Source organism: Coffea eugenioides, unplaced genomic scaffold, assembly GCF_003713205.1.
Source record: "Coffea eugenioides isolate CCC68of unplaced genomic scaffold, Ceug_1.0 ScVebR1_506;HRSCAF=1195, whole genome shotgun sequence".
Taxonomy (NCBI): domain Eukaryota; kingdom Viridiplantae; phylum Streptophyta; class Magnoliopsida; order Gentianales; family Rubiaceae; genus Coffea; species Coffea eugenioides.
In genome coordinates, this window is record NW_020864350.1 from 16,215 (window position 1) to 36,778 (window position 20,564).

The window sequence follows — 20,564 nt, forward strand, 5'->3', positions numbered from 1 at the left end:
AAACGTTCTCATCCACTAGACATGAGCAACCACAAAGAATTTTGCAGTGAGATTTGCACTGAGGCAAATACCATGACAAAGGGCTTGTTCTTGGTTGATTATTTTAACTATTACAGATTTCAATTTTGGATAATCAATTTTTGTGATACTCTCGATTGCTTCTTTTTTTTTTTTATTCTAATTATAGATCTTTTTAATGAGTAAAAAAAAGCTAACATCTATAATCATTCAAAGAGTAACTTTTATTGATTCTAATTATATTCTTTCACTAGACTTGGCAAAATCATTTGTGGAACTCATCATTTGCTGTTTTCCCCGTTTCTCTCCATTTTTCTGCTCTTTTCCAATATTCGATTCCAGCAAAAGTCCAATTCTCCAATGTCCAGTTGGATTGAAAAAACTGTGTAATGGATTATTAAAAGATTTTTATGTTAGATATTTTCAAATTTTGAAAAGTTGTAAGACGGGGGGCCCGTCTTAGGACCCGGCATAAGACCCATCACTTTTCTGGTTCCTGCAATGCTCAGAAATTGTTCAAGTCTACTTGGCACCTCTTCATAGTTTTTACAGTTAATTACTATCTAAATGGTGTTTAAACATTCAAAAACTGTCTGAACACTTGCATTGATGTTGAGGAATCTTTTGACCAACATAAATACACAAATCAGTGGTAAAATGTTGCAACTCTCGATCATTTTCAATCTCAACTCTATGAAGGTCTAGTAGAAATGATTTATTGCAAAAAATGATTTTCCTACTACTAGAATTCTATGCAAAAAACACACTATTGTTCAAGTAGGTTTATCTAATTTTGTGCAAAAGTTAAGACAAATACCCTTCAAATTATCCTAAAGAATATTTGTCCAAAGTCTTTGCATACAAAATTATGGACAAATAAACCCTAAAGAAAAGTGATCTTGAGCCACGATTTAAAGTTTTTTTGTATCATTTGCTTTGTAATTTTTAGTCATTTTCACCTGTATTATCCCCAACACTTTAACCAATGAAATGCATAAACAACAGCAAAAAGAATTAATGGATAATACAAAGAGCTTTAACCAATGAAAACACAAAGATCGCATCCCATGCATGCATGCATGAAACCGTCCAATGTTGCCAAATGCGAATGAACTGCCAAAAAAAAAAAAAGGCATCGTCTATACATTGTTGAATTTGACAAACACCAAGACCATGCAAATTTTAAAGACTGCAATTAATAATAAAATCTGTACTGTAAATTCAAGCAGCTTCTCCTCGTTGGAATATTTTATTTTATTTGGGATATTTGACCGGACTAATGATAAATTGATAATGTCATTAATGTTTAAGTAGTGAGATAACATCTATTTTCCTTTTTGCCCCAAGTCAGCTTATTAAATTATGAGAAATTATCAACTAACATATATTCAGTTGAAGTATTTAATTGGCTGAAATTATAGTCGAGGGACCGACCATCATCTCAGTTTTCGTAAAATATATAGTTGAGTAACTATACAGCAAGTGACGGAGCCATATGTATGGTACATACAGCTAGTACATATTAAGTTTTTTTTTTGAAAAACTTATTTTTAAGTTTAGAAAATTTAAAAATTTTTAAAATTACATCTTATTTAAACCCCATTAATTTTAGCAAGTTCTCTTTTTTATCCATATTGACCCACAAACAATTAAAAGTTCATAAGTACTAATATCACAAGAATTTTGGATCTACTTAAAGTTAATTATGGAATTTATTTGAAGAATAAATTCTTTCAAAGTTTCCAATTTCAAATAGAGAGAATGATTTTCACTTCTAAATTTAAGCATAATATGAACTTCAAAACATATTAAATTTAGAAAAATATATATATATATATATATATATATTTAACATAAATATTCATTGATTGTAACAATAGTAATGCTTCATTGAATGAAGCCAACACCCAACACCTTGGTGTTCAAATTTATTTAATTATTTTAATGATTTTGACATTGTACTCAAGTTTGATTTATTTATTCATCAAGTCAAATTTGGACAAGTTTTTATCGAGTCGAGATCAAATAGATTAAATATTTTATCTGGAAGATCAAATTTTACACTAATGAAGTCAAGTTCGAGTCGAATTTAAAAATTTACAAAACACAAATTAATTACTATTCAAACTTAGCTTGATTAGTTTCGTGAATCAAATTCGAATGAACTCTTACTAGAACCGAACTAAAGTTGGATATTAGGTACGTTGATTACTCTTTCAATCCTAACTTCATTTCAAGCGCTATTAGGGAGTGACCCTCTTAATTTAGGGTATTGGTTCCGCCATTGTATACAGCAGTTCATTTGCCCGAAAATATACTTAAGCAGACAACCCTTTCCTCCATTCCATATTGGCTGAAATGAGATCTCATCTTCTAACTCCGGCGAGCATCATCACACGCTACAAAGAAAAAAAATTAAACAAAAAAATAAAAAAATAAATGTCCTAGATTTCACGGCTGGGTAACCCATATTTATGGTAAAGAAAATCATTCAAAATGTACCCACTATGATCAACCATTGCATGTATTCTCTTTTTTCCCTTAGCTAAAGACTTAAAGTGTACGTTTTTAGAGATAAATCCTCGTTTAACGTTAAGCAGGGAGTACGAGGAATGTCAGCTCAACTTGATAATACTTAGTCTAATCCACTTAATTGCAAGTTTCCCCTTTCCTTTGTTTTAGTCGATCCCTACGATGGAAAGTTATTAATTTTACTGTCCACAGAAGACTTTTATTTGAACTGAAAACCATATAATAAAAAGAATAGAGCACTTGGAATTAATCTTGTCTAGAATGGATGATGTTTTGTCCAATCTCTTTGTTAGTGGTTGTCCTTTTCCCTTGTTTTATCTGCCCTCTTCAAATCGATCCTGACAATAGAAAGCTGTTAGTAGTTTCATTCACCACAATCCACTTTGACTCAAAACTGAAATTTTGTAATAACAAGAGTTTAAAAAAAAAATGAATTACAAAAACAAGAAACATTATTATAACAAACAATTTGAAAAGAGTTCCATTCCATTGCCAACAACAAAAAGCAAAGATGGCATTCGTGAATTCTCTAACACTAGCTACAAGCAACTCCTGCATCATCGAATCAAGAATATGAACTGGTCATTCAAGATACCCTATATAAGATAAATGTTCCCCAAAAATCATAACCTTCAACTACGTACATATGTACACTTTAGCAATTCGTATAGCAACGATCTGAAAACCGAATTCTCTTCAAAGTGCTTAAAGAGACGCCATACATCATGCATTTCTTTTTCTTCTTTTTTTTTTTTTTTCCTTGTTGATATAGTTTAATTTTGCATTTGAAGAAGAGTTTGAATAAGCACTCCAAATATCAAACCCACTTCAACTCAAAAATTAAATTAAATCCAGCAAAAACAAAAACCTTTATTAAGATATAGCTTATTGTTTAGATTTAGTACATGTCTGCATGATAAGATAATAATTATTATTTGTTTTCATCCATTATTTGCCGGTTATTAATTGTCAATGTAATGGAGATAAGGCTTAAGTCCCCCTCCAACTCTTTTTTTTTTTTCTAACTTTAATAAAATTAAAGGCTAGCATCCTTTCCCCATATACGGGATTTGTCCAACAAAAAAAAAAAAAAAAAATGTCATGCAAACGAGTTGTAGTCATTGGGGGAGTACTTGTAATTATATAAAAATGAAAATGCATTGGTACAGAGTTCAAGCCGAGACCAATATAATCTCCAAAATTAGATGATGGTAAACATTTGATGAATGTGAGTGGGGTTGATGAACTTATGGTTTAGTATTTGGAAACTTTATTTTCGACAATTAATCAACTCTTTCTAGCTCGGAGAATTTGACAGTAACCTGCAGGTTTCACATATAGGAAGTGGTTTAGCCATAATCTTTTGGTTCTTTGATTTTGTTGTAAGCGGCTGTGTCCTCGCAGTTGCAATTATGGAGGCCATCCAAAAAACATCAACAGAAGATGCAAGAACTTCTACCTGGAGGTTTCGGTCCTGGCCAATCCATTATGCTGTCTTAATTAATCAAGTAAGTTCGTCCCACTTGATTTTTTTTTTCATCTCACTTGAATTAGCTGCTCGGGTCTATTTTTGTTCCTTTTCTTAGCCAAAGAATATATGATTTTTCAATTTTTTTTTATGTAAATCAATGGATCTGATGTAAACTTCCAGGTTGAACAGTCTACGCTTAATTACCAGGTTGGGATATTCATATAGGTTGTCATTCACCTTTTGATGCAGATCGATTAACAGTATGGTTCTAGAAGTTGGTTTGTGGTTTGGTAATTAAACTTGAATTAACACTTCTTGCCCTTTAATTGTCTAGTAACTAACATGGCGATCATTAATAGAGTCTCTCTGAATACCATGATTTGTTAATTCTTCTTTTAGTTTTCACTAATCTTCTAAACTCCTTTCCCTGGATTAATTTTCTGTTACTTTCATTATATGAAAGTTTGTTTATTGACTTTAATTACCATCAATCTCATACTCTATCGTGACAACTTTGATGATGATTGGCCAATATGATTGGTTTCATGATTTGTCATATAGGTCAAATGATGAGTTAGAATATTTTTCAAAGGTAAAAAGTTATACAAAACATGATGCTACATTCCTTTTTGTTAAATAATCTACTTTTGGTTATTAATTAATTAATTATGATATACAAATTTGGTATGTTATTTACACATGTTTGAAATTAGTTCTCCACTACATGTATACTTGTTTATTACTCTGTGTGAAAGGATAATATTGTCATAAAAGTTTGTCCACTAAAATTTATTTAGTGGTGTCATAAGGGTAATTTTGTTCCTTATTTTTTGTTGCTTTAGTTTATGAAACTTTGCATAAGAATTTTCATGCTTACTAATTTTATTTCTTATTTCGTTATTTAGATAATAACTTAGAGTGATTTTTATATTAGTCCTATTTATAGCATAATCTCTTAAATTATATTTTTCCTTTTCATTGAAAATACATTCTCTTCTTTCCATCACTCCCTCTTCCCCCTTTCCTATAAGTTTGTCTTCTTTTTTTTTTTTTTTTTTTTGTTTTGGCAAACAAGTTGAAGTGTCACAATTGCAAATCTTTGGACCTAAAATTTTCTTTTTTGATTTAGAATATTTTGATTAAGGTACCCAGTTTGATTATTGATGTTGAGCTCTCTATAATTTGTTTTTAGCTTATATAATGATGTTGATTAATGATTTAGATCACTCGCTTACATTATGCAAAATTTGAGAACTGCATAAATTGAATCACTTCTTACTTGCATTATGTCTAATTTATAATGAACCAGGTAAAAAAACAAAGGTGAGAAAATCAAGTAGAGGATGCTAGACGTGACAAATGTTGAACGTGAATAGTTTTGGGTGCTATTCCTATGTATATATGCTCATACTTATGTGTGGATTCAAACTATGGAAAGAAATATTCCCTTTAGACATCCATGGATGATGGTAATATTACTTACTTTTTATACTCATTTTCTTAATTTCAAATGTATATGAATGCTTCAAATATTGTTAAATTACCTCATTAGTTAATTACAAGGTTGCAATAGTTTCAAATGCTTTTTTACATGTAGGAGTTTGAAATAGATATTTTTTCTCTTTTATTTCATAGTTCATGTTCTTATATTTGCCTCTAGAGGTGCAAAGGTAAATTACATATATTTTGATTTATATACATGTCATGTTTTCCTACCAATCACTATTTATTATCTTTTATTCAATCTATTCAAATTCATAGAGAAATGCAATTTGCAGAAAAAAAATTACTGTAACACTTTTTATGATGTGATGTATGTGAGATAAAAAGTTGATTGGAAATTGTGTGTATGATGCAAGCAAAACAAAATCTAAAATTTTTATTTGAAAACCTTGCTATCCAAACAAGCCCAATGTTTCTGTATTATTTTTTAAGTTTAGCTATTCAGCGGTTGAATATGTTTCTTCGTGATTATTATGATTTTATTCTACTCCATGTTAGTTTTCTCAGTTCTTCTTTATTGAAGCTTTCTTTGGTTTAAATATTTAAGAAGTATTATATGTTCAACTCTTTGCTTTTTTTTTTTTTCCGAAACGATAAATGCTTGTATTTCTTGTCAAAAGATGTACAAATGCGAGCAAAGGCTCGATATAGCTTTACAAGTAGTAATTATACCACTAAGGAAACGAAAGTTGCTCATCAAAGGTGATGCCTAACACATAGGCGCTAAGCTTGGAGCTTAGTTGATTCTTATCATTTTGAACTAGACAATGACAACGCATAGGTGGTAATCATTTTGAGCTTAGTTCAACTCTTTGCTTAATGAGTTCAAGAATTACAATGATGAAGTTAACTCAGTGTGGTAGTCAAATAGGTTGAAGTACTCTTCTTCAAAAAGTGTACGTTCTACTGCAAATCTACTGAATAAGGTACGTGGTTCCTTACATTGACTAAATGTCAAATAAGATTTTTTTTTTTTTTTTTTAACTTCATAGGTTGCAGTTCTTACTTCCTAGTATATAATTGTCTTTGGACTTCATTTTTTTTCCCCATTCTATTGCATCACTATTAGCTACTTCAAAACCTTTCTTTTTTAGATACTGCAGAATATTCAAGAATGGTAAAAAAAAATAAAAATTTTTATCATTGGATTTGGAGGAGCTCGAGAACTTAGCAAGTTTATAGTTAAGGTAAGCATTAAACCTGGCCATCCCACCTTCGGTTTCAAAAGCCTGTTGAGGGAAAACTTCTTAAAGCTTTAAAAATATGGGTTTATCCTCGATTTAAGTATGCATAATCTTCAATTTTTTCACTAAATATGATAGTATCATCAATTGGGATTAATCCTTGCATTTATTACATTTCTTTGGGCTAGCAGGTAATTATTTTTGTTCTTGATTTGGAATTCATTCGAGCAGGTTGACTTCTATGATTTTGAACGTTTAGTGAAGAGTAAAGACTATAAAACAGGCAGATGCAGTCATATCAACAACTCGTCACGGTCGACTAAAGGATCAGAGGAAAGATTATTTTGATGCAATCAATCAAAGAAGTTGGACATGTTTAGATGTATTGTCTCTATAGTTATAGAGGAGTATCTTTTATAATGTTAAGGTCATGTATGTATAGTAGGAAACCCATTGAATCGTCTTCATGTACAAGAGTTGACACTGAATGATGTTTATGAAAATGAGTTGAGTTTTACTCATCATTCACAAAGATGATGAGAAGTGCAAGTCTAATTGCATTGCATTGCTATTATTTGTTGTGGTATTTCAAGTATTTAAGTTAACTTTACAAAAGCTTAACTTTTATTCTAATTTTCCTAAACTAATAAGCTATCTATATTCAGCTAAAGAAGTTACTATAGTCCCCGAAGCAGCTGATTTTTCTATTGAATATCGCATGGTAAAATCGTCATGTCAAGCGAGCTCCTCCGCAATATTTATGTATATATGGTCCATCGGCCATTCTCATGTATGTAAACAACTTTACAAATCTTTGCAATTAAGGGGCTAATTCCTTAGATTATTGATTAAAAAAATCCATCAATTGTTGATATGACACGTTCATATTTCTAAACTATACCTGTCATACTGACTGACCACAACAAAAGGCAACTTTCTTTTTTTATAAAGTGAGGCATTGCCGTGCTAATAGTGCCAATCCATTTTTAAAAAAAAAAAACCTGTGCCAATCCATTTTTTAAAAAAAAACCTTTGTCCCCTGCCGTGCTAAGGCGGCGCCGGGGGGGGGGGGGGGGGTCTTTTATTATGGAAAAAAAAAAAAAAAACTCCTTGGCAGGTGGATAGTTCATTGCCCTGCAAATTCTTATCCAATGGTACTAATTTGTCTATATATATAAGTATTTTCATTTTACAATCAACCCTCTTTTTTTTTTCTTTTTTTTTTGAGAACAATCAACCCTGTTTTACATACTTTCTTATCAAGGGCGTTTGTGTGATGTTTGCCCTCATAAGACTTCAATTTCGTAGGAGGCCCCATGATGTCCATCCCATGGCTCCCGACGCAGAATACCTCATCATCTAGCTTACTAAATTGATGTTCTTGAAAAGCGAAAAAAATAAAACACAAGAACATAATTAAATCTTTGGATCTAAATGTAAGAAAAAAGAAGCAAATTATGTTTTGCTTGCTGGATATATATATATATATATATATATATATATATATAAATTTTTGCCCCCTACTACCATACTGGCTAATTTAAGAACAGATTGCATCAAACTAACAATTGACGAATTTTTTTTTACCAATAATTTAAAGAATTAGCCCAATTAAGAGGGCAATTAACTACCCATATCTTTCTTTCAAACAACGGGTGAAAATCGAATGCCATTCAATCTGAAGGTTGAGATTCTCACTTGACTGTAATCGAAGCTAAGAAGCCTTTTTTTTTTTTCCATTTTTTTTGTTGGTGCATTACAACATCTGAGGATTCTGAGCAGTCCAAGCGCTATTTCTCTGACGTGAAACAAGTTTCAGAAATACTTTCAGCTTCTCAAGCGGACAATTTTGCTTCAAAAGATGGAGTGAGCAAAGATAAAACTTGAAACGAAAATGGAACCAAATGAGGCAAAAATGAAGTGTTCTATCTATCAATCTTTGGCTAATCAGAGTATCTTTTCTGTGTTTTCCCCCTTTCTTCCCAGTTAGGTTGGGGGCACAAAGAAAACAAACTTTCAAGCCTATGGCTATGACTCAAATCCCTGCCAATCTGAGTTCTGCTAGAGATAATGCTGCTTTACATTCTCTCCGCAGACAAGTTTGCAAAAATGCAAATAAAACCACAACAAGGACAAAGGAACTTCTCGCAGATATATAGCTAAAAATAAGGAGAAGTAAATGGTAGGCTTGAAAACAATTAGAACATAAAGGTGTGAAGAAAAATGGGTCCTCTAAATTTACAGAAATTTTCTCTTTCTTTTTCCTTTCTACCGGTCTTGTATCCTAAAAGAGGTGAAGCTCAAAGTTTGAGCGCACCTAGAGAGACGCTAAAAATATATATGACAACCACAATTGCATCAAGCAACTTCCAACCATAGCAGAGCTGCTATACTTGCTCTAAGTAAGTAATGACTACTTAGCACAAAGTACCCTTGCCAGACATTTGTCTAGTTGGCTAATCAAGCAAAAACTTGAACACATCACTCAATGAAATAATCCCTTCTACACGCTTGCTACCAGCCTCCACTATGACAAGTCTCCTCACCCCTGCAAGTGCGCAACAGGAAGTGAGTGAATGTTTATCACCTTGAAGTACTGGAGTCTATGCATAACAAATGGTTGTTTCAAAAATAAACTTGCCTATGACTCTGATTAAAGCACCCTAAAACTAAATGCTGGGAATAGAACAAGGGCGGAAACAAGGAAACTGGATCAAAATAGCAAAAAGTCATATTGGATAGACAACATGAATTAAAATTCATATAGATGACTAGCATGTCCTAAATGCAGAACTTGCGCTGGTATAATCCACTGAAACATAAGAATGAGATAACGCTAGTCCAACCAGTTATTCATACCCTGTAAGCTTTTATACATTCAGCCACCATAAATAAGAAAAAAAGAAAATTACCAGGAAGTGCTAGCCGCTCCATCACCTTATGCAATGGATCAGATGGCAAACACATCTGGCATCTCTGCCCATTGTAAGGAGCATTCGCATCTTGGCCCAGTTGCAATGCCTATATGTGCAAGCCAAAGAAAAGGACCAAAAAACATGATTGCGTGACAAATACGCACTGAACTTTTTTTCAATTAAAACTTCCTAGAACACTACTGCCCGTCGAATACCATAATACAAGTATAATAAACAACAGGAAGCAGTAAATATCAAGGGAAAGATGACATCTATTTTCTTGTCAGCTTGGAGCAAGATTTCAACTTTCAAGTGCATTAATCAAAGATGTCTTACAGATTGATAACTTTTAATACTGCATGCAGTTCTTTTTCATTATGAACAAAATTTTTTGCACATTGCAAAGGACATAAACCCGTTCATGATGATTTATAATTAAAAAAAAAAATACAAACATTTTATAAAAGCAGTATATCAGCTGAAACCCCCTATCCCCGACTTTCTGCAAAGGGTTCTCCACACAGGAATTTCCTATCCCTCATTCTAGTTTCTACACAGTAGATACTCCCTTACAGACAATGGCAACAGTTTCCCAAGGTCATACATATTATTATTATATGCAGCCTTGCTAAAAAAATCCACTTGTGTTGTTAACAAAGGACTTCAATACTACAGCCATACGGGCATGGACATGCATAACAGGTCAAAACCAAAAGAAATTTTTTATTAAAATGCTTGGCAACTCGTGCGAATATGTAAAGCTGTTCATGAGTAAAAGATATTCATCCCACATCCTCTGCTGTACAATGATGTTAATGATTAAAAGATAAGCCCACTCCCCAGGCACCAGATGTCAATTAAATCTTCACAGTAAAGACAGATGTCATGGAGAAGAACCCATTTTTACAGACCCAGAGGACTTCCTTTTGGAGAAAGGAATAACTAAAAATAAAATAATTAAAAACAAAAGCACAACTCTGGTTATCAAGAAAAGTTATTTCCCAGCAATTTAGAAGGAGTGCAACAAAAACTAGGAAATTCAAACTCTACAGCCTTCTAAGTTGAATATATTTCAGTTGTATAACACAATCAATCATCAGGTATAATCCACAAGAAAGCCATGAATTTTTAGACCAGAAGAATATTAAGCATTCTAAATTAAGGTTTTTGCAGGTCCCACTCTCCAAAAGACTACAAAGCAAAGAGATTCTATAGCAAGTTTTGTACAATTCCCCTCAAAAGAATACTGCACTATTTCTGTCAAACACTATTAACTTTAATTTCCAAATTTTCTTAAATTCTATTAGGACTAGCATCCCAATAAATCACGTACACATCTCTTCAAGGAGAAAATCATATCCTCTGATATGAAAAACACCCTCCTTAGTTACAACCACTCTGTCCAGCCTTGAATTTAATTAAAGTGAAATGCTTGTAGAGAATAAATGGAGTCTCATTCCATTAGTTTCCTTCTATTCTCTTACAGGACAATGTCATTCCTTACTCATTGACAACATAAGATTCCCAGACATTTAGAAAACAAATTTCTCAACGAATACAAGAAAAACAAGTTGAGTCCTGCAGTGCACAAATTCATTTAGCAATTACCTCTTGAATACTCAATTCATTGAGCTGAATCTGTGCATATGCTCTGTCTTTCGCCAAAGCAGTTATATCACTATTACAAAAAGAAGCAAAAGGCAGAGCACCTATATTAGGAACTATAGGAATCAAGAACATTATAATAAAAAACAACACAATAGAAGACATCCTGCTTCCAAATCATTGTTGTGCTTTGACTTTTTGGATCGCTAGACTGTGTATAAGCTTTTCTTCTATAATCACCTCACTTAAGCTTATTGAATAGTATAATCATTCAATAAGTGTTTTAGGACCTCAAAATTATCATTTAGTACTATTGTGCCCAATTTCTATTTTCTCTAAGTTGATCACTCCAAAAGTCAATAAATTATTACAGAATATTATTTTAAAAAAAAGATCCAAAGATATAGATAGTCAAACCATGTCAATTACAGTAGATGGGAGGGAATATTCTGGAGATACTGTTTTGAAAATCAAAAGATTACCTACGGCAATATATATCCTGCAAGGAGTCATTCTCATCCACTATAGGTATTGAACTAACTTCAGCTGCAACATAAATGGGGTATGATCAGAATAATATTCATATGAACAATATAAAATATTTAGTATGAATTAGGTGAAACTGACGTTTTAAAAGATATGAGAGAAGGATAAACCTTATTTATCAGTAAATAAGTTTCTCTAGACAAAGTTCAACTTACACAACAAAGACATTAACCAGAGAATGCATAGAATCAAACCAGAAAACTGGCATCACAGGATAAACTAACTAAGAAAATTGGTGAAATGACCGCATGCACCAGAAACAACTGGAACGGTCATTCTTTTCAAAAAGCAAAAAAGAAACTAGTAATTAGACCAAGTCCCTAAAGCTCCTGCTGCTGTTTGATCTTAGAAGGGCTCTATATGGTCAGAAATAAATATCAATAATTATCAAAGAGCAGTATGGTAACCCGAAGCAAAACATCAAGAGTGACAGAAATTAGAGCCCTTTAAAAATTAATATCTGGCCAAAGAACTGCTTCAATCAAATTAAGTAAAATCACAACATCCAGTTGAACAAAGGGAGTCACCTTGAACTAGCAAAGACAAGGCAGCATTAAGTGATGCATTTGAACTCAGCATTGCCAATGGCTTTCCATCGGAATCACCAATTTTAGGTACCCAAGAACCCAAAGGAAATGAAGAAATCGGTTGCTGAAGAATAGGCAAGGAACTGGAAGAATGTCTAAAATGTCGGCAAATACCTAAATTTGTTCCACTAATTAGTTACAGAAGACATGCCCTGTCTCAAAACATTATTTAATAACTTACATTTTAGTATTCCAGATAGAGAAGCCAAATGGAGAAGTTGAGGAAATGAACCATCCTGTGAAGAAGAGTGAATAATGGGAACTGTTGTAACTTTGTTTTCCAGAATTTTGACAGCCACATCTTTTAAAGAATCATAAGGCCCAGCCTGCACATTGCATGAAATGTAAATTTGATAAGAACATGCAGAGCAAGAACAACTAGCAATCATCAAAGCCAAGAGAAATCTGACCTAAATACATGCATGTGTATTCATCTATATATAAATGCCTACACGTGTGTGTGTGCATGTGTGTCTGTATGAGTGTGTTATTTCTATCAAAGCCAAAAAGAAGTCCTAGCTCTAATCAATAGGAAGCAAGCTAGAAAATAAGCAGCTATTAATCATAAACATCCTAGTGAAATGACCAAAGCAGCCACCACAAGATTTTCATTGTAATAGTAAGAAGGATCAATAGTCTTCAAACTTGACGGCTTCCAGCTCAAAATGCATAAAAATGCAGAAACTGAATTTATGATCAAACAAGACTAAAGTCAAAATTCCTTTCTTTAGAATTAGATTCTCAACATTGACGATTGAATCAAGGAAACAAAGCGTTAAAGAAAGGGAATCTTTTACTTAGACCATGTCAATAAATAAGCATGTTGATCATTCCTGAAAAAATCAATAATTGGAGTCCGTAGTTCCCACATGAGAACCGAGATGAATAAGACACACAGAGAAAATATGATCAAACTCAACTAGTTGCCCATGCAGTGATCAGATCATAAAGGATTTTTCTTACATGCACCAAGCGTCTCTGATATGGTCGCAAGTTTCCATCAATTTGCCTCATAAGATGCAACTTTCCCTCTTTCCATGCTGATATACTATGTGTTTCCAGCTCTTCCTCTGTCAGATTGGATCCATGATTTCCAAGCTGTATATGATCCAATAACACATTTATGAAGCTTAGAGGGGAATGGAACATAAAGCATAAAGCGATTCCCAAAAAAGAAAAATGAAATCAGACAAGAAAAAATATCAGTAAGAACGGAGACACAGGACAAGTTTCAATACCATGGTTTGTACTACTGAAAGGAATGAAGTCAAAAAAAAAATCAATAACATTTAAAACCAAGAAAAGATATATTTACTACATGTGAAGGGAAAATATGTCCTATGAAAGTCAATAACAAACTAGATAAAAGGTGGAAATAAGGAAATAAATTTGATCGCCTTCGGAGATTGAAGATACCTCAACTGCTGTAACAACAAAATGAACTTAATGCCTCCTCATGTAGTAAATTATTACACAAAAGAATTTCAAGCAAGTTTTCATTTGTAGCCAAGCTTTCTAGCATCATTAGTACATTTTTAATCTTCTTGAACAATGACAAAAATAAAAACTAGGAACAAGAAGGGGGAAAAAAAAGAAGAACCAATACCTCTTGAAGAATCATAATGAAGTCCAATGCACTGAGAACACCAACAAACTGACCATTGCGGAAGTCCCATAATGGAGCAACAGAGATTCCCTGTCACAATTTCAATCATACCAGGGAATCAATAACAGAAAGGTATGAAGATATAGCAATTCAAAAACAATGTTTGGCTGCAAAAAAAAAAAGGAGGTTGCACAAAGTAGTCTTATTGTCTCTTGCCAATCTGATCTGATGTACCCAACAAACTTAACAAATCAATTAACTGAATGCAATTTATAGTTATTTGGCCGAACCGATTGATCTTAACTTTTACAGTATTATATGGTTACATGCATCTTAAATTCTCACCATCCTGTTACTAAACCACTCTTCCTTCTGCCTAAAGTTTGGTACATTGTATTTAGCATAGTTGGAAATGTTAGGCATACTCTTGCAACAAGAGTACAAATTTCCTTGTAAATTATGGGAAAGAACCAACATGCACATGCATGGACAAATATATTACCATGCCGATGAGCATTACTAGTACCTCAAACAGTTGCAAGTCCCCAGACAAAAGAAAGCTATTGGAACTTCAGATTATGCAAGTTCAAGTATCTAACTAACTTCAACAGGCAACCATTCCTAATATGAAACTTACCTGCTCATAAAGAATGTGAAATGCTTGCTTCACTGGTAAATTGACATCCAAAGCAATGACCTAAAAGGAAATTGAGGTCAAACACTGAAACTGCACAACCCTCTGGTCTTGACTTCACAATTTGCAAAATAAAGCATCTAGCGTAAGAGGTTCAACATCCAAACCTTGCCAGAATCAGGAAGCAGCTCATAAGCATTGTGCATTGCCAAGAACATTGATATTCGATGCCTAGATAGCTCTATATCATTCTGTGTTATAGTTGGAACTCTTTCCTGCAGGGTGTTACCTCACATTGTCAAACTACTATCGCCAAAAAAGCATAAAAGTCTATCAAAGCTGAAAGTTACTGCACACAACCACAAACCCCTACATTGACTATTTTGATATGTATAAATCATATGAGAGAGAGAGAGAGCAATGCTGGGACAACATCAAAAGGAACAATAATACGAAAATTCACTTTCTGTATAACTTACCAAATATTACCATTTCATATTCTCTTGAAACTCTTTTTACATGCCAAAAAACTACAGAAGATATTGTTTTTAGAGTCTATGAGATGCAATATGGTTACAGTGATTCATCATGATCTTATTGTATAATTAAGCCGACCACAGAACTAGCACTAACCAGAGCGAAGAAGGGAAGACAGGCATCTAATATGTGATCAAACCATTACGAAAGGGTTCTTACCACACGAAGAAAAGGATCATTATCAACATCCATATTAGATCTTCCAGGCATCTCAGGGCTAAAAAATGTAGGAACCATGTCAGATTCACTGGGCAAGAAAATAGTGTTCACAACTCCATAATTTCCGCTTACGAATGGTTGGTGCTCATCATGGCGCCATTCCCCATCAACAAAGAATTTAAACTGTACAAGATTAAGAAGAAACATATTATCACTTCCAGAAATATCAAATATAAAGATCAAGACCCACTAAACTGTGACAAGTCACCTTTTTTTTTTTTGTGGCATTGACACTGAGGTAAAATGATAGTGAAACAGGATGAAGCCACAATTACAAGTTAATCCACAATATGCAAGAGCTGCCACTAGTTTATCAGATACAGGATTCAGATGTTTTTGTTGGCTTCAACATGTGCCTAATGGATACAGTGGTAGACTTTCTTTGAGGTGGATTCACAAAACCTTTTGACACCTTGGGAGAAGAAAGGGCTACTAAACTAGCATTTTTGCTCTTACAAAGGAAATTAGCCTATCATCAGCCTTAGGTAAAACGATCTTCAAGTTAAAAGTTCAACCAAGAAGTTTTAGTAAACTGCTTCACACTTAATTACGTTGTCATCTTCATAAAATACTTGCTTGACCATTCTTCTTTCTCAATCAAGTAAAAATAATGAGCTCAAACCCTAAAACAGTGATGAACACTAGCTGCAGCTACTTCAACATGGCAAAGCCTCTGTAATAGTTTCTTTCACAGTGCTTTGCATCCCACCAATATTGTAATAAATTCTCTCAAGACCATTGTTCACCTTAACCATACTTTCATTTTCATGCAAAATACGTGTTCTGGTAGGTATCTTTTTCTTCAAGAATGGGGAGATTCACTTGTTTTATCATTTAAATCTAACGGAACTACTTTTCTCCCTAGAATATAAAAAATAATACGTTCTTTTTGGCCGCAATTCAATAAATATGCTTTTTTGGCCGCAATTCAATAGTTTCTTTCACAGTGCTTTGCATCCCACCAATATTGTAATAAATTCTCTCAAGACCATTGTTCACCTTAACCATACTTTCATTTTCATGCAAAATACGTGTTCTGGTAGGTATCTTTTTCTTCAAGAATGGGGAGATTCACTTGTTTTATCATTTAAATCTAACGGAACTACTTTTCTCCCTAGAATATAAAAAATAATACGTTCTTTTTGGCCGCAATTCAATAAATATGCTTTTTTAGGTGCATTTCATTATGACTTCCTACAATTCTTTTCTCTTCCCTTTTCTTCTCAATAAACTGAATTTCAGTCTATCACACACAAAATCCTCATACATGTTGGTGTCTGACAGCAATGCAAGAGTATGAATTATGCCAAAAAAATCAGCAAAACAACAGCCTATGAATTGATCATCACCAGACAAATGTCAACAAATGGAAAGGCCACAATAAAAGGGAATTCACAGATGTCACATCTACAACTTAGTACTTGACCAATTGCACTTTAAGATAGAAAAAGAATATTCATGATGAATAGATCGCATAACATGTGTCAATAAGACTGTGCATTATGAAACCAGTCAGCTCTTTCTGAATTGGCCGTTAAACATGATTACCATGCTTGGGAAAAGGCTTGGGAAAAGGCCATAAAACATAAAATCAAGCTTGAAATTGTAATCAAATGGAAAACATCAGCATTCCATTTATGTGTATATTGATCAGACACTAGACTGACCTGGTGATATCCTGGTGTCAAGTTATAAACAACCTGAAACACTGTTGGGCAACCCTCCATTGGTGACATTGGTATGTGATTTGTCCACCTGTACATTGACAAAATGTCAATAATCCACACCATTCCCAACTTAAGAGAAAAGCACTGTTATCTTTTTTTTGTGTCTTAATGTCAACTCTTAACCATATAAAATGATTTCAAAGTTACGAATAGTAGATGGAAAATTTTCAAAATTAAGATTAATAACTGTAATAGGAAAAACCTACAGCTTGTGGAAAAGAGTTATTACCGCCATAATCATGAGCTATTAGTTCAAGTAATTAATTATGAGCAAACTTTTAGATCTATTGAAAACAGATGGTAACCGTAATGCCACACTGAATACTTTTGATAAGCGGGTAATAAGATATATCTTCTAGGAAAGAGTTACTCCGTATTACTATAATCAGGAGGAATAAATTGAAGTAATTACAAATGCCAAAATACAAGCTTTTAGATTCTTTGAAAAGCACTCATTAAATCAAGTATGCATAAATTACAAATGCCAGAATATAAACTATGATACCAATAGCAAAAAGGGATCAAATTAAAATCAAAATCCCATCAATTGAACTGCCTCACCTGGTAAAAGAACCACTCACAAACACCCTCCTTCCACCATGCGGCCACACAAACCTTGTTGGTATCAAAATTGTATCTCCACCTCCAGCACCCCTACTGTTAGTCAGTCCATTGCCTCCACCTCCCCCAAACATTTTCCCTCTAGCTACAGAACTCCCAGTAAATTCTTTCAGTCCCAAAAATAATTAGAAGGGAAAAAATACTATATCCCCCTTTAGAAATCACTCCGTGCACATTACATCAAAATTTTCAAACAACCGATAAAGGAAAAACTTTTTTCACGGGATCCTCCACGGAAGCAGAGGACCCCCACCTATAATTGATACATGCAAAAAGGAAACGCCCCAATAAACCCTAATTCAAACTTCAATTACAAGCTTAACCCCAAACTTCCCCAATAAAATTTTCCAATTTCTCACTCCAACTTCTTCCAACCAACTAGAACTAAAAACCCTCAAAAAGCCCTATATTTGTCCTCTGATCTGAAGCAAAAATCGGGGATTCTGGATCCGATTCAACATAAATAAAACCTAAATTACAAAATTATGTAGAGTGCTCGATGAAGTGGCGATAAATTTTTCTTGAATTGGAAGCTGGGGAGAGAGAAAATTAGGTTAAATTTGTAGAGTTGAGTTTCGAAAGTATGGACATTGGTGGATCTCTGGTGAAAATTGGGGAGCAAAGAAAGAAGAGAATCATCAATGAAAATGAAGTGTATACTCTCACTCACTTAAATTATAAAGGAAACAACAACAACAAAAAAAAGTCACCAAAAAAAAAAGAAAAATTGATGAAATTGAGAAAAATGTGCAAATGTGCGCGTAGAAAAGGATCGAAGAGATTACGTCTGCCCACGTGTACGTAAAACGACTTTTGTTCTCTCTTGCTCTTTTTTTTTCCTTTAGCTAAAGTGGGAGAACTAAAGATTATATATTTTCTTTTTTTTTTTATTTCGGGTCAATCAACGTAGTATTCAATATTTTATTTTAATTTTAATTTCACTAGAATTTTATGCAATTGGAGAAATTGTTTTATAGAAAATTGTTAATTATTGAATTTTACAAGTTCTTCTACCTTATCGTCAGTATTTAATTTTTTTTTTTTTTTTTTTAGTGTAAGTAAGAGTAATCGAATGCAAAATATTTTATTTACGCTCTCGAGTCATCTAATCCATTTCTTTCTTTTTTGTCGTCACTATTATTATCTCTAATAATGATAAGGTTATGAAATTTTATTACTATATGATTTACTCAATTGACATGGTATCGCTTATCGAAAGAAGCATTAAAATACTTCCTATTCCACTAAGAATGTTCTCCAAAATTTTCAATGTGTAATAGACTAAGGAATTTGTACACGTTTGTGTAGATATACATAGAGTATGAAAATAAATAGGCATGGTGTATATGTATACTTTTTTGTTAATAAATGGTACTACGAATTTCCACTCTCTAATTTAAAAGCTTCAACTTTAAATTTTATAGTTAGCCAAAGAAAGAAAGGCAGTAATTCGAGCAGTAGTTATTAATATTGTCACAGAAGATGTGAGCGAATAGGGCTGTATTCGAGTCGAGTCGAGTTCGAGTAGTGACTCGAGGTAAAAATAACTAAGCTCGAGCTCGAGCTCATCGAGTTTTTAGAATTCGAGCTCGAGCTCGAGCTCGAGTTTAATTAAGTGTAATCAATTCAAATCAAGCTCAATCGAGCTCAATCAAGCCTAATCAAGCTCATATAATAAAAATTAATATTTTAAATAAAAAATATTATTGACATTTCATAATAATAAAAATAAATATTATATTATAAAAAACTCGATTAGACTCGTCGAGCTTTCGAGTGCAAAATATTGAAACTCGAGCTCAACTCGAGGCTTCTATCAAGCAGTTCGAGCTCGAGCTCGGTCAAAACGAGCTTGAGCTCGAGCCGAGCTGTTGACCGAGTAGCTTGCGAGCTCGAGTCAAGCTACTCGGTTCAGCAGCAGCCCTAGATTAAACTACTTCAGTTATAAAGAAAAATCACTATAATGATCAAGAATATACATAATTGTTGCCGGCATCTTCAAACATATCTTATTTTAGATTTTCTTTTATCACGACTTACATCTCTTCAAGTTTTCATCAATTTGTTTTACAATAGATAATTTATACTGACAATATATTTGTTCAAGGCAGCTCATACTTTTGTGTTTCCATTGTTTTTCTCCTAAATTATCTTAGAGTTTGACTCTAATAGTTTTGATTTTTTTCTCCGCTAGGCCCTTTGAAGATGATTCTTGTTGGGATAGGGCCATAGGGGAGAGAAGTGGTTGCTAGTACAAACTATTTTCAAATGGTGTAAAGTTTTTAGAGCAGGTGTGTTATTTCGTGAAAAAACTAGAACCATATTATTCAGGTACGGTTCATGTGGGATCGCACATGTTCGTAACATTGTCCTCACGTGTATTTGGCCTTACACGTGCATTTGGCTTTACAATCAAAATTTTGTGCCTATATATGCCATTTACGTCACATTAAGTGACGTGCATTTGGTTTTACCATCAAACTTTTTTGTGTTGGTTGGGACTTTCAAGCACTACCCTAAGAAGTGAGAAACTTTCCCTACTCTTAATCCTTGCACTTGTCGCTAGGGGCTTTTTTGCCTTTTTCTTTTTATTAATAGACAACTCCTATAATACTCTTACTCTAATTTTAAAATTTTTTTTTTGTTAACCGTCAATTTTTACATTACTCGTAAAATTACTCTAACCTATAGTAAAGAAGAGTCCAAGAGAATCAAAAGATATGAGAGAAAATGATTCTCACATTTAAACCAAAGTTATGCACAACTACATATCTTTTAAATTTTATTACAGATGCGTGCAGAGGTTTAAACTCCTGATTTACGGTCAGACTTGCACTTTATGCTCCACTTAACAGGGAA

The 20,564-nt window shown here is 33.3% G+C and overlaps 1 protein-coding gene across 1 annotated transcript; it reads right to left on the reverse strand.

Annotated features, from left to right (window-relative positions):
* Positions 1 to 8,837: 8,837 nt before the first annotated feature.
* LOC113758428 (sucrose nonfermenting 4-like protein) lies at positions 8,838 to 18,411 on the reverse strand. The gene is made up of 13 exons (XM_027301284.1): positions 17,646 to 18,411; positions 17,025 to 17,112; positions 15,298 to 15,480; positions 14,769 to 14,876; positions 14,605 to 14,664; positions 13,968 to 14,057; positions 13,325 to 13,459; positions 12,543 to 12,687; positions 12,302 to 12,475; positions 11,711 to 11,774; positions 11,232 to 11,301; positions 9,621 to 9,729; positions 8,838 to 9,256 (listed from the first exon to the last, which is right to left on the reverse strand). The coding sequence occupies exons 1-13, from the start codon at positions 17,777 to 17,779 to the stop codon at positions 9,165 to 9,167; spliced, it is 1,452 nt and encodes a 483-aa protein (XP_027157085.1). The 5' UTR covers positions 17,780 to 18,411; the 3' UTR covers positions 8,838 to 9,164.
* Between the last annotated feature and the right edge of the window lie 2,153 nt (positions 18,412 to 20,564).